A 13,298-nucleotide genomic window follows, 5' to 3' on the forward strand; every position below is an offset into this window, starting at 1 on the left:
TGTCACTGTAACCTGTGACATTCAATGTATATCGAATATCTGGATGGAGAGCCGAGAACAAAGCCCAGAATCTGTGTTCTCCGGAGAAATTGCTTGGGAACTTTGTATTAGTGTTCGATACAGATAAGCTTAGGATGAGCTGGCACATGGAATACCAGAAGTTTTGTCCAAATATGTACGTCGGGATGCTAATCTGACTTTGTGAAATAAAATAGCCATTTTACGACGACACTGGCCTTCAGCATCCAAGAAGACTTCTGGGTGATTGCATTTTTCAATTGCAATTTGGTATTCTGGTGTGAACGCTCATGATCTTTGCCAAACTTTTGAATAATGCGCTCTTTTATGTTTGGCTTTCTTGACGCTGAGTTTGAGTGTCCACTTTGATCACAAGAGGCACATATAGATCCAGCATTGCTGTTGGCATTTGCCGCGTGGCGTGCAGCTTGGCCCTCTTTCTTTTGCCTTTTATGTTTTGCATCGTCCTCTGGATCCATACGCTGCTTTTCCCAACTAGAAGAAAGTCAGAGCTTGTTCGGCATCTCATGCTTTTGAAGACTTACCCCTGCTGTCATCCTTGTAAAGAATGCATCACCCAATCTTCCTCTTCTGTGAGTTTTTCTTCAACTCTTTTAGCCTTCTTTAATGCTACAATCAATAACGCCGGATATAGAGCTATTCCAATAGATAGAAATATTGCAGATATAGTTTCAAGAAGCTCATAGTCTTCATCAAAGTAAATCATCTTGAACGGAAAAAAATCGTCGAAGGAAAGAAAATGAAGCGGAAATCAGTATAATCCGCAGCATTTAATCCATTTTTTGGGTGAATCAATGTTTCAATGTGCGTGTCTACGTCCAAAAACTGTGCTTTACGAAAGCGATCTGAAAGGACGAACACTGCGTGAACCAAAATGATTAAATGTTGTGTGAACGCATCCATATATAAGCTCGAAATACGTCAGGCGGATATGCATGTAGCTGCCTTAGTATTACAGCTTATTCTGACAAGGACGAACCATATACAGATTATTGCTTGCCTTTCAAAACCCTTCTTCGCATCCAAATGAGACGGCGAGAGGATACCAGATTTTCTTGTGAAGCTTAAAGTGACACGGGTTTTTGTCTGCGATGCTGTGGATGTCCTCTGATATGAAGCAGGTTACAATAGAGAATAAGGGTATGGAGGGCTGATTCATGGATGGTTATTGTTGTCATGTTTGACAAATGCTGGAATATTATTGCCAGTGCATCACTGACAAAGATTAGTTGAATCGTATTTAGATAAGCATATCATACTTGTATCAAATGCTTGACTCTTATTTCTTTGTGGGCGAACTCTGCTTGTACCTTTCTGATACTTTAAAGGAACACAAGTCAAATTTGAAGCACAGCGGATATCTCATATCGTCCAGGATGCATGGTCATTCAATATAGTTACCATCCTGTACTGGGTACTGTCGGTGATGGACAAACAAACATCCTTCAACCGTAGGTTTGTGGATGCTCTGAAAATTGATAATCAATCACGAACCAATATCCCTTTGCGGAATAGATTTCTACCGGGCTGCAGAGCACGGACGATGTTATGGAAGTAGCGAGATAAAATGTATGTGACTTTGCGTGGAATCGAGATCTGCCAGAGAAATTGTCAGGAAGTACTGTCACCTAGAGTATTTTTCTATTAGTTCCTTATAATAGAAGAAAAGCGCTCCCCGCGACTCTGCGTATGACAGAAATTAAAGTTGATGCCACATGCGTGACAGCCTTCATGATAATATACCGCATAGCGATCGTGAATGGAACTGGTATTGTTAGGAGTCCATTAAACATCGAAAAAGAGGGCTTCACAGATCCTTTGTCATAGACGATTTGACAGGAGGAATTTATAATATTTCAGGAATAAATAACGCTAGAAACCTCTAACTCACAACAGTTACAGCTAAATTTGATGGTTAGTATTAAATTATACCCGCCAGTGGTTCCTTAAGCTGCTTACCTGCATTAAGCAAACCCTTGCTGCAATTTCAATCAGCAGCTCGATCGCGTCAAACGTCCTTGCGAGTTAGCCTACGTCTAAAAAGAGAATATCAACTTGTTTACCAGGCACAGAGGCGGGAAGGGTAGGCCGGGTGCTGTATGACTACGTCGACAAAGGCTTCCTATTCAGCATGTAGAACTGTTCTTGCAAATATTGAATGAGAAAGAAGACTTCATGGTGCCTGCCAGAAAGAGTTAAGTTATAATGATTGTTTCCAGTGACCATCAAAAAATACATATATACTCGCCGTGGAGAACTAGAATTAGCTCACTACATGGATGAAGGAGCACAGAAAGAAAATATGAATGCCAATCTATCTATCACTTCTCTTCTCGTGATATCATATGTATGAAATCATCATTTGTCATGCGTCCTATCGTCAATGAATAACAGCTGTATACTTTGCTTGGATCTCTTCTTTTGCAAGGAGATACCGATGCATACAACAATTAAGTATGGTGGTCTCCGTAATGCAATAAAATTGGTTGGTTGAATTTGGTCGAATACTGTAATTAGGAAAACGTAAACATTTGCATACATAATTCTTATCGCTGTAGTCAGATGGTACGGGCTTTTCTAGACTTTTCAGGATTTTAAAACATGGTTGTTACTTTTGTATTGTTATTTTAATATCATTGTGATTGATAAGTTGTCACGTGTTTCTTTCATAAAGGTATTAGGACATCATGCAGTAAGCAATGCCGTCACCAAAATGTCCCAAATGTGAATAAATAGTTCCATCTAATGGAGTACGATGAAGCAAAGATCCCTTTTGCGTTGCCGATCTAACCATTTTCTTGTGATGCTTGGTTATAAAATAGATTGATAAATGTGCAAATCCACATTGTGGATATATGCGCCAACAATTTTTGAAAAAACCTGTAGTACGTGTGCCATTTGAAATCCCGATGATTGGCAGGCAGACAAAAAGCATGGGACTCGCACTGGCCACCAACAACACCAAGTTGCAATACTGGTTAGCACCGGTCAACAGATCCCGAACCTCAGCAGAGGCTGCTACGAGTGATTATCTAGAGAATTCCAACAGCAAGTTCCGCCATCTGAGACACGATAGGATCTATAGATCACAACGTACGACAGTTGAGTTTTGCAGCGAATGGGGAGATACCCGGAAGCGATAGCATCGTTGTATTCACCGGACAACTGTAGCACAGCTGCGACTTGAAGGATGGGCACGTGGTTGCCAGGACTAGACCGTGTGCCGGAAGCTAACTGAACTTTGTCCGAGCTGAAACCCGTGAACCTCACCATAACGTCAGCATGAACGCGGGCGGGAGGCGGGATTTTGGCTGTCGCTGCTGGTGCTCTGCTGCATTTTTTCTTCTGGAAACACAAGGAACCAACCCATCCTCGTTCTCTTTCCTTTCTCCCGCTCGGCAATATGTCAGCAGAAAATAGCAACGGCGAAAAAAACCTGCGTCTTCTCGTTGTCTCCAACCGACTACCAGTCACCGTCAAGAAGGACACTGCTACCAACCAGTATGAATTCAAAATGTCCTCCGGTGGTCTGGTCGCTGCATTGAGTGGCCTCAAGAAAATGATGTCGTTTACGTGGATTGGCTGGCCAGGTAGGGCGATTTGGGGACCGTGTAGCAAGGCAGTGTGGAGCTAACACCCATCTCTTCCCTTTGCAGGCCAAGACATACCCTTGGAAGACCGAAAAAATGTCGAAGAGCGTCTGCTTCAAGAAACTTCCACGATGCCTGTATTTGTGGACCAAGAGCTAGCTGATCTTCATTACAACGGTTTCTCGAACAGGTAATGGATATCCTTGCATTAGTAGATGCATTTTAGCTGAAGCTGGATATTTGCGGATTCAGTATTCTCTGGCCACTTTTCCACTATCACCCGGGAGAGATCTCATTCAACGAAGAGTGGTGGGAAGGTTATCAACGCGTCAACCAGCAGTTCGCCGATGCTATCGACAAGATAGTTGAAGATGGTGATTTAGTGTGGGTCCAGGACTACCACTTGATGCTTCTTCCTGCCATGCTTCGCAAAAAGACCAAGAAGGATATTAAGATCGGCTGGTTCCTGCATACCCCGTTCCCAAGCAGTGAGATTTACCGGTAAGTATTAAACGTGGCCTCCGAGAGACGCAAAGTTGTTCTTACTTAGGATGACAGAATCTTGCCTGTTCGAAAAGAGATTCTTTTGGGCGTGTTGGAAAGCGACCTGCTTGGCTTCCACACATACGATTATGCACGACACTTCCTGTCCTCTTGCACTCGCATTCTCGGACTTTCAACTATGCCGAATGGTGTAGAATTCGAAGGAAGATACATTCATGTCGGCACCTTCCCAATAGGCATCGATCCCGACAAATTTACGGAGAATCTGGCCGAGTCCAAGGTGCAAAACCGGATCTCTCAGCTCAAGAACCGATTCGGCGACTGCAAGCTGATCGTGGGTGTCGATCGTTTAGATTACATCAAGGGTGTGCCGCAAAAGATGCATGCTATGGAAGTATTCCTCAGTCAGCATCCTGAATGGGTTGGCAAAGTTGTACTTGTGCAACTTGCCATCCCGTCTCGCGAGGATGTGGAAGAGTATCAACATCTCAGAAGTACTATCAATGAACTCGTCGGTCGGATTAATGGACAATACGGTAGATTGATAATATGCATCTCGAGCTTAATACATGGTACTGACGCGTTGGCTTTGCAGGAACCGTCGAGTTTGTGCCTATCCATTTCATGCATCGGTCCATTCCTTTTGACGAATTGACTGCTCTCTATGCTGCTTCGGACGTGTGCCTCGTCTCTTCAACTCGTGATGGTATGAACCTCGTCTCTTATGAGTACATTGCCGCGCAGAAGGATACGCATGGCGTCTTGATCTTGTCTGAATTCGCCGGTGCTGCCCAGTCTCTGAACGGCTCTATCATTGTAAACCCTTGGAATACAGAGGAGCTTGCAAACGCCATTTACGAGGCGGTTACAATGCCAGATGATGTGCGGAAGGCAAACCATCAGAAGCTCTACAGATATGTGACAAAATACACGGCCGCTTACTGGGGTCTCAGCTTTGTCAACGAATTGCGAGTAAGTGGGAATAGAAGCCATATGGGCAACTCACGACCAAGATGCTTACATACACAAATTTAGCGTATAAGCGAAGAATTCGGTCAGCGCATGTCGATTCCTGAGCTTAACTTTAAGAATGTTTTGGACAAGTACAAGCAATCTTCAAAGAAGAAACTCATTCTTTTGGATTACGATGGCACGTTGACTACAACGCACAAATTGCCAGAGTTTGCAAAACCTTCACAGACAGTGCTGGATCACTTGAAGACTTTGGCATCACAGCCGGATACCTACGTATACATTCTGTCTGGTCGTGGACGAAAACACTTGGATGCCTGGTTTGATTCGACTGGTGTAGGTCTCTCTGCAGAGCACGGCTGTTTCTACAAGCATCCTGCAAGCATCCGGGATAAGATCAACCCAGCACAATCATCAGGTCAAGACGGCAAGCTGATCAAAGAAGAAGATGGCAAATGGTATTGCCTGGTCGAGCAGATCGATCCTTCCTGGAAGGAAACCATTCGACCGCTTTTCCAGCATTACACGGAGCGAACTCCGGGATCTTTCATTGAGGAAAAGGAAATCAACCTGACATGGCATTATCGCAACGCTGATCCAGAGTTCGGTAGCTGGCAAGCCACTGAACTGCAAGTAAACCTTGAAAAGTTACTGAGTCACATGGCTCTTTCTGTAAGTGGATATATTAGCTGGATATTGGAGATACAGCACAGCTTGTCTAACAATAATCTGTTTTTAGATCGTTCTGGGTAACAAGACTCTCGAGCTTAGACCCTCATCTATCGACAAGTCCACTGCTGTGCGCAGCATCCTAAAGGATCTTCAACTTCCAAACCTTGATTTCATTCTTTGCATCGGCGACGGCAAGACCGACGAAGTTGTGTTCTCCTTGCTCAATGATATTCCGCAAGCAATTACCAGCACCGTGGGCAAGAAGCAAACGGAAGCACAGAACTATATTTCTACTGTTGATCAAGTCAATAGTTTGGTAGAAGAACTGGGTAAACTGTAAAATGATCTCTAAAAACGGAAGAAGGAGAAGGACAATAAAACATTACATATAGGTTTGTTCTCCATCTGTAGCCGATGATCGTCTACACATACTTTAATTTTGTAATGCATCCATACTAAGCATGCAGCGCGTCAAATGCATGTCCGTGCTGTGTAACAGTATCATTCAAGGTCAAATGTTTGAAAAGTTTTACTGTAAAATGCAAAGTGATATTTAAGAGAATGCAACAGACAAGAGGAAAATGGCGTAAAAATGGTTGAATAACTATATAAATGAGTTTGTCCATGTCAAAATAGAGTAACTGCTTCCAAAGTAGAAAAGGATGATCATAGCTGTAGTGAGGAACGGTATAAACATCGTAAAAGCAAAAGGTAAAAAAAAAAGATAACGAAAAAGAAGAGAAAGATAACGTATAAAAACAATGGGGAGAAAGAGCCGCAAGAGAAGAATGGAAAGAAGAATTGGAGCATGGGAAGGAATAAGGAACAAAAAGTAAATCAGCAAATAATAAAGGATAAATGCATGTTTCGAAAGAAGAGGCAATAGTGAGTGAAAGTAAAACGAGTGGACAGGGATATTGACGAAGAAAGGTAGACAGAGAGGGATTAAATGAATTCGTTGAGCAGGTCAGGTGCACAGAAAGTGTAGACATTGTCGAATTCCTTTTGGAACAAATCCAAAGACGAATGGTAGGACGAGCCTGCGGGTGTGCTGATTTCGGGCGAGTTGGTCAATGCTCCGGTTGTAGTGATAGATGGCGAATGTGGGGAAGGTTGGAACTCGTGTTGCAACCAGTAGCATGGTTCGGCCAACAAATCCGCCATGCAGAGAGCGGGAGAAGACGTGGCGGCAACTGCTGCTGCTGCCGTTGTTGTAGTCGTAGTCGTAGTCGTCTCGATACCTGTCGACATGGAAGGCGCTTCGTGGTGAGCAGGTGTCGACAGGCGTTGGGTTTCCTGCATCATTTCCGGAGGTAACCAGCGAGAAAAGTCAAAAGAGGGGCGTTTGACAGCACGTTCGAGATCATCCACAACGCAAGGCCGCTTCATATTGTTGGTGACAGTTCGCGTTGGCGCATGGTGATGTTGCGAGGAGGCATTGTCATGGTGACCATCGATCACGATACCGCAGCGGCCGACTAGGAATCGATGCAAAAGCCTGTCAAAGTCGACTTGCAAAAGCACTGTGCAGTTTGCATCTTTGAGTATCCGCAAGCTTTTGCCAAGATTAATTTCCGCTGGCAAGCTGTTGTGCGTATTCTTTGAAGCGCGTGCGTCGCGCAGGTGGATTGACGATGCAAGTGTCAAAGCGAGGCCGAATACATTGTGGAGATATCGGTCCTGGCTGTCGTGGAGCATCTGTTCAGAAATATGTACGATCGTGTTTGCGGCTGTTGTGCAGATGCTGCTAAAGGGATCAGAGCGGCGATCACGATGAAGCAAGATTTGCACAGTGTAGTAGAGGATATGGAATATCCTGGCAACGGCTGAGGGAGGACTTCCATCCGTGCTAGATTTGCTGCCGTATTCCAAGTAGGGCGGTAAACTCAAGAGCCAAGCTGTCAGCGCGGTTTCCAAGGACGAGTCTGCTGCTGCGTAGTGTGCCTGGCCGACAATGTTGGATAGTTTGATCATTTCTGAAAACGCTGCCACCTGAAGAGCAGATTCAACAGACAGATCATCCTCGTGCTTGGGCGGCGACGACTGCTGATGGAGTTGCAGTTTCCGGCTGTCGATAGCAGACAGCTGACTGTCTTCCAGATGCGGTTGCTTGACATTTGCTTTGCATGTCAAGAACCGGTGGCCAGTGCAAACTGCAAGCCATTGATCTATCACCACCGATACCCAGAACGCTCGTCGAGCCATTTCTTGATCGACAATGTGACCAGCCGATTCTTGCGCGAGATTCGCATTTTGGACAGCTTGGGCCAATTTTTGCTGCAACGCGCAACATTTCTGCAGATCACCTATGAGGTAAGCATACCAGCAAATGATGGCTAATGCCTGAATCGGTCACGTGAGCATCATGCTTGTTTCCACATGTGGCTCTTTTTGTAAATTACCTGCACCGTCAAAATACTATCGTGCGAACATGATGAAAGCATGTCAAGACACTTGTCGAACCAGATCTTGCCGCTTTGCTCCCTCGGGTTGGCGTATCGACATCCAACGGCGTAAACGGCGCAGCGCAGCCTTGGATCGATCTGGTCCTGCTCGATTTGATGCATGAAATGCGGTTTTGACAAAATGGGAAAGAGGACATTGAAATGCTTGAAAAACTTGTCGCACCAGTCGTCAATTTCAACGGGGGAAGAATCGCAAACGCTGCCTTGGCTGCCCTAGAGAAAAACAGAAAAAGATGGAACTTATCAGAAAAAAACAAACGTCCTTGGCAACAAATGTAAAAGAAAATAATACTGAAACGACAAACGTACAGGCAAGCTTGCTTGGATCGAGGATAACTTGACTTCTACTGTGCAGACAGCATCTGCAACCAATTTCTGTATTTCATTGGCACATGATGAGGAGGAAGCAGGAGCTGCGCGGCGTATATTCAGAGAAGAAAAAGAGAGTGTGATATTTTAGCATGAGGCTGAAAGTGTGCGTGCGTGTGGCGGGATATTTTGCATTATATAATTACCGGCGGTAGTAGGACTTGCAATAGCAGCAGTTGGGGGAGAGGAAGAAACGTAGCGTGGATCGATCTTCTTGTTACCTAGCAATGTCTCGATGCGATGTGCACGGTTTTCAATGACTTCGACGTAACCCTTGGGGGGACCACGTTTTCTAGGTCGATCCGAATATTCGCAGTGGGTACCAGAGTTTTTGCAACGCGAACAGGATGGTTGCACACCATCACATTTCACTTTCTTTTTGCGGCACACAATGCACGCAAGAGTAACCTTTACACGCCTTGGCTGCTGCTCTGACGAAGACTGTCGGGACATGGGCCCTAGCTGAAAGGAAGAAGAAAAAGGATAGATTGGGAGGAAGAAGAGGAGGAGGAAGAAAAAAGAAAAGACAGAAAAGGTGAAAACAAGGACACCTGTTTTAAATATGGACATTTCTTATTCAGCCGAGGTAAAAGAAGGGCCCTTCCATCCCCCACACACAAATGATGTGGCGGTTGAGTTCTCTGATTGGTGATTTCGATGGTGCCCATCTCAACCTTTTCCCCCCCTTCTTCCCGCTGACTTCCCCCCATTTCTCCGCAAACACTCAAGTTCCCCACATCCAACAGCACATTCTGGGAACAACGCCTTCTTTTCTTCACAATGTTACCCGATTTCACCCAGCCGGACCGAGCCGATCCAACTAATACAAAACGTAATTTTTTTTTATATATAAGACTAATTCCATTGGCCACCGGCTGCTGTCCGAGGTAAAAGGACACTGTGTGCCAGGAACCCCCCTTTTATTCTACTCTGTATGATATATTTCCTCTATATAAGGCCAATGAAGGGGTTTCGACCACACCAACAGCACCAGCACGTAGTCAAGGCAACCCCGCGGGGTGCACCCATTGCGTTGGGCCAGCAAAAAAGCATGGCCCATGTAGGTCATATGGCTCAGCCCCCAACAAGGCACGCACATGGTTTTCTCTTTTTTTTTTTTTCTTCGACTCTTCGGAATCCCTGTTCTCTGGCTCTTTTTCTGCGTGGGTCTCCACATATCGTTTCTCACCTTTTAGCTGAACCCATCGGTATGTCCCGGACGGAAAAACATTGATACACGGGTGTGTGTACCCCGCTGGGCTTTCATTGTTGATCTGTGTAAACCCCCAAATTGTTGCCAAGGTGTTCTTTCAACCAATCGTTGCAGCAAACAGGTCAAACTGTATAGAATCTAGTGACAAAAAAACCCCATCGTCGTACGATGGTATGCATTTGCTCAGACCCCGCAAAAAAGAAAAAACTTATCCCAAAATGAATAATAATGGCAGCTGCCGCCTGCGCTGCTTTCGTTTTCGTCGGTACCAGCAGAGTAAGGCCCACCACGATGACGATGGGTCTCTAGGAAGAATCTTATTTTACAAGCACATGGAAAAGCCTACCCCTTTGGGTCCCTGCAATCTAGGAGTTAGTAGGCGAGGGATGTGCTAGATGGCAGGAACCAATCAAGTCTCGTGTCATTATAGAAATACATGATTCTAAAACAAGATCATCTTGCATCGCGTGTATACTAAGCGGTGGACGATGAAGCAGACATAAAGTCAGGAAATGTGGTTGTCGTCAGTCAAATGCAAATTTGATAACGTCTCATGACCCCAAAGGGGACAGCTATGCTGATAAGCAAGTACACAAACGGTTGTGCAAAGAAGATCAATGAGCTCACACGCTAAATTGGGTATTGTTAAGGTAAGACAGACACGTTCTAGCCTCTATCGCCGCCAAAATAGAGTTTCTTTGGCTTCTTTTCTCATGCCTGCGCACTGATCTGGTTGATTATTTTTATGGGTATGCACTGTAGCAAGTCTATGATCTGCCAATCTCGATGGGGGCACAATTCTGATTTGTATGGATGTTTCTACGCAATGGTCCCATTCCGATCTTCAATCCTTGCTATGTTCGCTTTTTTTTTACCAAGTCTTCTTGCCCAACAGTTAAGGAACACAATGGCCCGTGCGGAATCAAGTGTTACGTGAAACATAACTATAAGTTCGTAAAAGGTAATAAAGGGTCCCCGCTCCGCGGTTCGCTTTGCCTCGACTGCTGGGATTCACTGGAAACCTGGGGGAGCACCGTACCTTCGTTTTCATAAAGGGCATATCCCCGCACAAGCGTACATCTTTTTGAGTAAGGCCTTGCCTCGATTGTTCTCGTTTCCAACATTATGCAAACTCTGCAGTCTAGCTCACATTTAAAATGGATGGGCGCTATTTTTTACAAATGCTGCCGTAAACTGTCACTTAGTAAGCAGCAGTCGTGCTATCTAAAGCACGATGGATGATGCAAAATTCCAGGTCACATGTATATCGATGAGTTTAATATCCTTTTCTGTCATTGCGATAGCCTGGAACCTTTCATAATTAGCAGTCTAGCTCATTTCGATTGACAATTTCCACCGTTCTTCCTAGCTCACCCGAACTACAGGACCTGATTTTCGCACCGTCCCGAAAATGTTTCAGGGCAGGCACTTGCTTGGCCATTCCAGCCTCTGCAATTGGTCTCTACTACGGTCGCTCAGCAAAGCATGGCTAGCTGCATAGCTTTTTCCTTCGGGCCTTATGGATAAATATGCAGTATGCACCATAATTATTATATCTTCCTGGCATTAAGGCTAGCAAACAAGCAAGGTATATATCCTGCTCGATGTCCGACTCCTCGGCATCCTCAGTGTGCTCTAATTTTTGCACAGGAATATGCGACGCCTTTTGCTAGGCATAAAAAATACATTGGGAGAGTTGTACGTATCGTCCTCTATTGATGGCATCGGTACGAGCTTCCCCAGAAATTCCACATCTTGCTTTTTCGATATAACAAGCAATAAAATTTCCAAGAGTCGTTCGTGTACATGATTTTCCACATGATGTAGAGAGCATCTAAGGTACTTGTGAAATTCCTCAATTCCTCCAGATTCTAAGGGATCTTCAAGTTCGCAAATGCTTTGCGAGAGAGTATGTTTGCTTCAAAATATTAAACGATTACCGGTCCAATCCATCCCCAGGATGCAGACCTCTTCGCGTTTTCCAGCCAGAGATTGTATGCAACACCAGCAGCAAAAGAACCAGCAGAGGTTGGACCAGAGCGGGAAACAGCAGATGAAGTTTGACCAATATCAGGCGCAGTTGGCGAAGGCATATGTAGCCAGATTGCTACGGCGAACACAAGCAGTTCGAAAACTAAGGGCTGACAGAGAAATCCCGCGCACCGAGGACAGGAACATCAGTGTGGGGGAAGCACTTTATGCCGATATCGACATAGAGGCTTTGCAAAGGTATCCTTTCTTGATTAAAGTCGCTCAGGCTAGCAATGATATGAAAATGATGTTTTCAGACCGTGAAACTGATCATTTTGTTGGAACGCTTGTCCATTCCGAACAGATACTTCGTGCAGATCAGCAGTCGAAAAGGAACGGTAAGCGCATGTGGCAAGCTTACCGCTGCCGTTACAAGCACGTAATCATCCAGCAATAAGAAAAAAACAATATCACGCAATGTCAGTATCAGCAACGAATTAATAGAGTCACGGTGGACGCTTTCTGGATAGAAATCGTCAGGTACGCCAGGTGGTGCACGTAAGTCGAATCTGCTCAACTTGAAATGAGGCTCAAGGAAGAATACATAATTTCAAGATCTTTATCTGGTTTTAGTATCGTTTTGGACATGTACTTGGTAAATCTCCATCGTTAGCCCTCGCTGTGTAGGAAATCCATGTTTCTCTCGGTATTTTGTTTCATGCTTTGCATCAATAATGATCTCTCAGCGACCTTCGTTCCATCCACACTGTATAAATAGGGAATCATATGTGTTTTGCACGGCTCTCCCCCCACTCGGTTTGACTCGTCGTGTGGGGTTGCGCGCCCATTAATTCTTTGTTCCTTTCCTATACAGGCGGGTTATTTTGTAGAGATTTTTTGCAATCCAGCTTGACTCAGATAAGAGTTGACTATACGATTTTCTCTCTCTCGCTTTCGTCGTTGCATTTTCGTGCTATGACATCAAAAGAAAGTTTGGGCGGGCATGCTCAATATTGTCAGGGTAATTAGCACCAATTGTGGGGGTGCGGGCTGAAAAGCGTCCCAACATTCCCCATCCTCCTCAAACGTGTCAAATAGCCCCAATGCTTTTCTTTGGCTGCTTTGTCATCATTGTCCTCCTGTGCCTGTCCTTAAACCCACCTCTTTTATTTGTATATGCTCTTCTACTTATATATAGAATGACATTTCACGAAGAGACAGGTGTGATTACCAGTAGTGAAGAGCTGTCTTGTTGTTTCAGGTTCCCTTCGATCATTTTACGTTCAAGTGTCAATTCAAACGCTTTCATCCCATTGGATTTGTTGCTAAGTTTTATCTTCCATATTTTCATGAACGATGGACATCGAATATCGGTTTTTCATGTTGTTAAGCAGGATTGATCTCCCAAAAGATTCTACGCCGTGTGAAGAACTGGCGCGATTAGTGCGGCCCTGTTGGATAACTTGGAAAGTATTGGCTGCGGCTATCTGCAACTTTAATAAA

General features: G+C 44.7%; 4 protein-coding genes across 4 annotated transcripts; 3 read left to right on the forward strand and 1 right to left on the reverse strand.

The window, feature by feature from the left end:
• Positions 1-2,948: 2,948 nt before the first annotated feature.
• Positions 2,949-3,254, forward strand: VTP01DRAFT_10166 (uncharacterized protein; the record flags this gene model as incomplete). The annotated part of the gene is made up of 2 exons (XM_069378498.1): positions 2,949-3,132; positions 3,211-3,254. The coding sequence occupies 2 exons, from the start codon at positions 2,949-2,951 to the stop codon at positions 3,252-3,254; spliced, it is 228 nt and encodes a 75-aa protein (XP_069239591.1).
• Positions 3,255-3,442: 188 nt separating this feature from the next.
• VTP01DRAFT_10167 (uncharacterized protein) lies at positions 3,443-6,117 on the forward strand (the record flags this gene model as incomplete). The annotated part of the gene is made up of 7 exons (XM_069378499.1): positions 3,443-3,629; positions 3,696-3,819; positions 3,882-4,130; positions 4,188-4,669; positions 4,729-5,105; positions 5,169-5,777; positions 5,845-6,117. The coding sequence occupies 7 exons, from the start codon at positions 3,443-3,445 to the stop codon at positions 6,115-6,117; spliced, it is 2,301 nt and encodes a 766-aa protein (XP_069239592.1).
• A 605-nt stretch (positions 6,118-6,722) lies between these two features.
• VTP01DRAFT_10168 (uncharacterized protein) lies at positions 6,723-9,064 on the reverse strand (the record flags this gene model as incomplete). The annotated part of the gene is made up of 4 exons (XM_069378500.1): positions 6,723-8,120; positions 8,180-8,455; positions 8,552-8,655; positions 8,758-9,064. The coding sequence occupies 4 exons, from the start codon at positions 9,062-9,064 to the stop codon at positions 6,723-6,725; spliced, it is 2,085 nt and encodes a 694-aa protein (XP_069239593.1).
• A 2,756-nt stretch (positions 9,065-11,820) lies between these two features.
• VTP01DRAFT_10169 (uncharacterized protein) lies at positions 11,821-12,252 on the forward strand (the record flags this gene model as incomplete). Its single annotated transcript, XM_069378501.1, has 1 exon — positions 11,821-12,252. One exon carries the CDS (start codon positions 11,821-11,823, stop codon positions 12,250-12,252), a length of 432 nt encoding a protein of 143 aa, XP_069239594.1.
• Between the last annotated feature and the right edge of the window lie 1,046 nt (positions 12,253-13,298).

The sequence above is a fragment of the Rhizomucor pusillus genome, assembly GCF_041956525.1.
Source record: "Rhizomucor pusillus strain CBS 183.67 unplaced genomic scaffold VTP01scaffold_8, whole genome shotgun sequence".
NCBI classification, from domain to species: domain Eukaryota; kingdom Fungi; phylum Mucoromycota; class Mucoromycetes; order Mucorales; family Lichtheimiaceae; genus Rhizomucor; species Rhizomucor pusillus.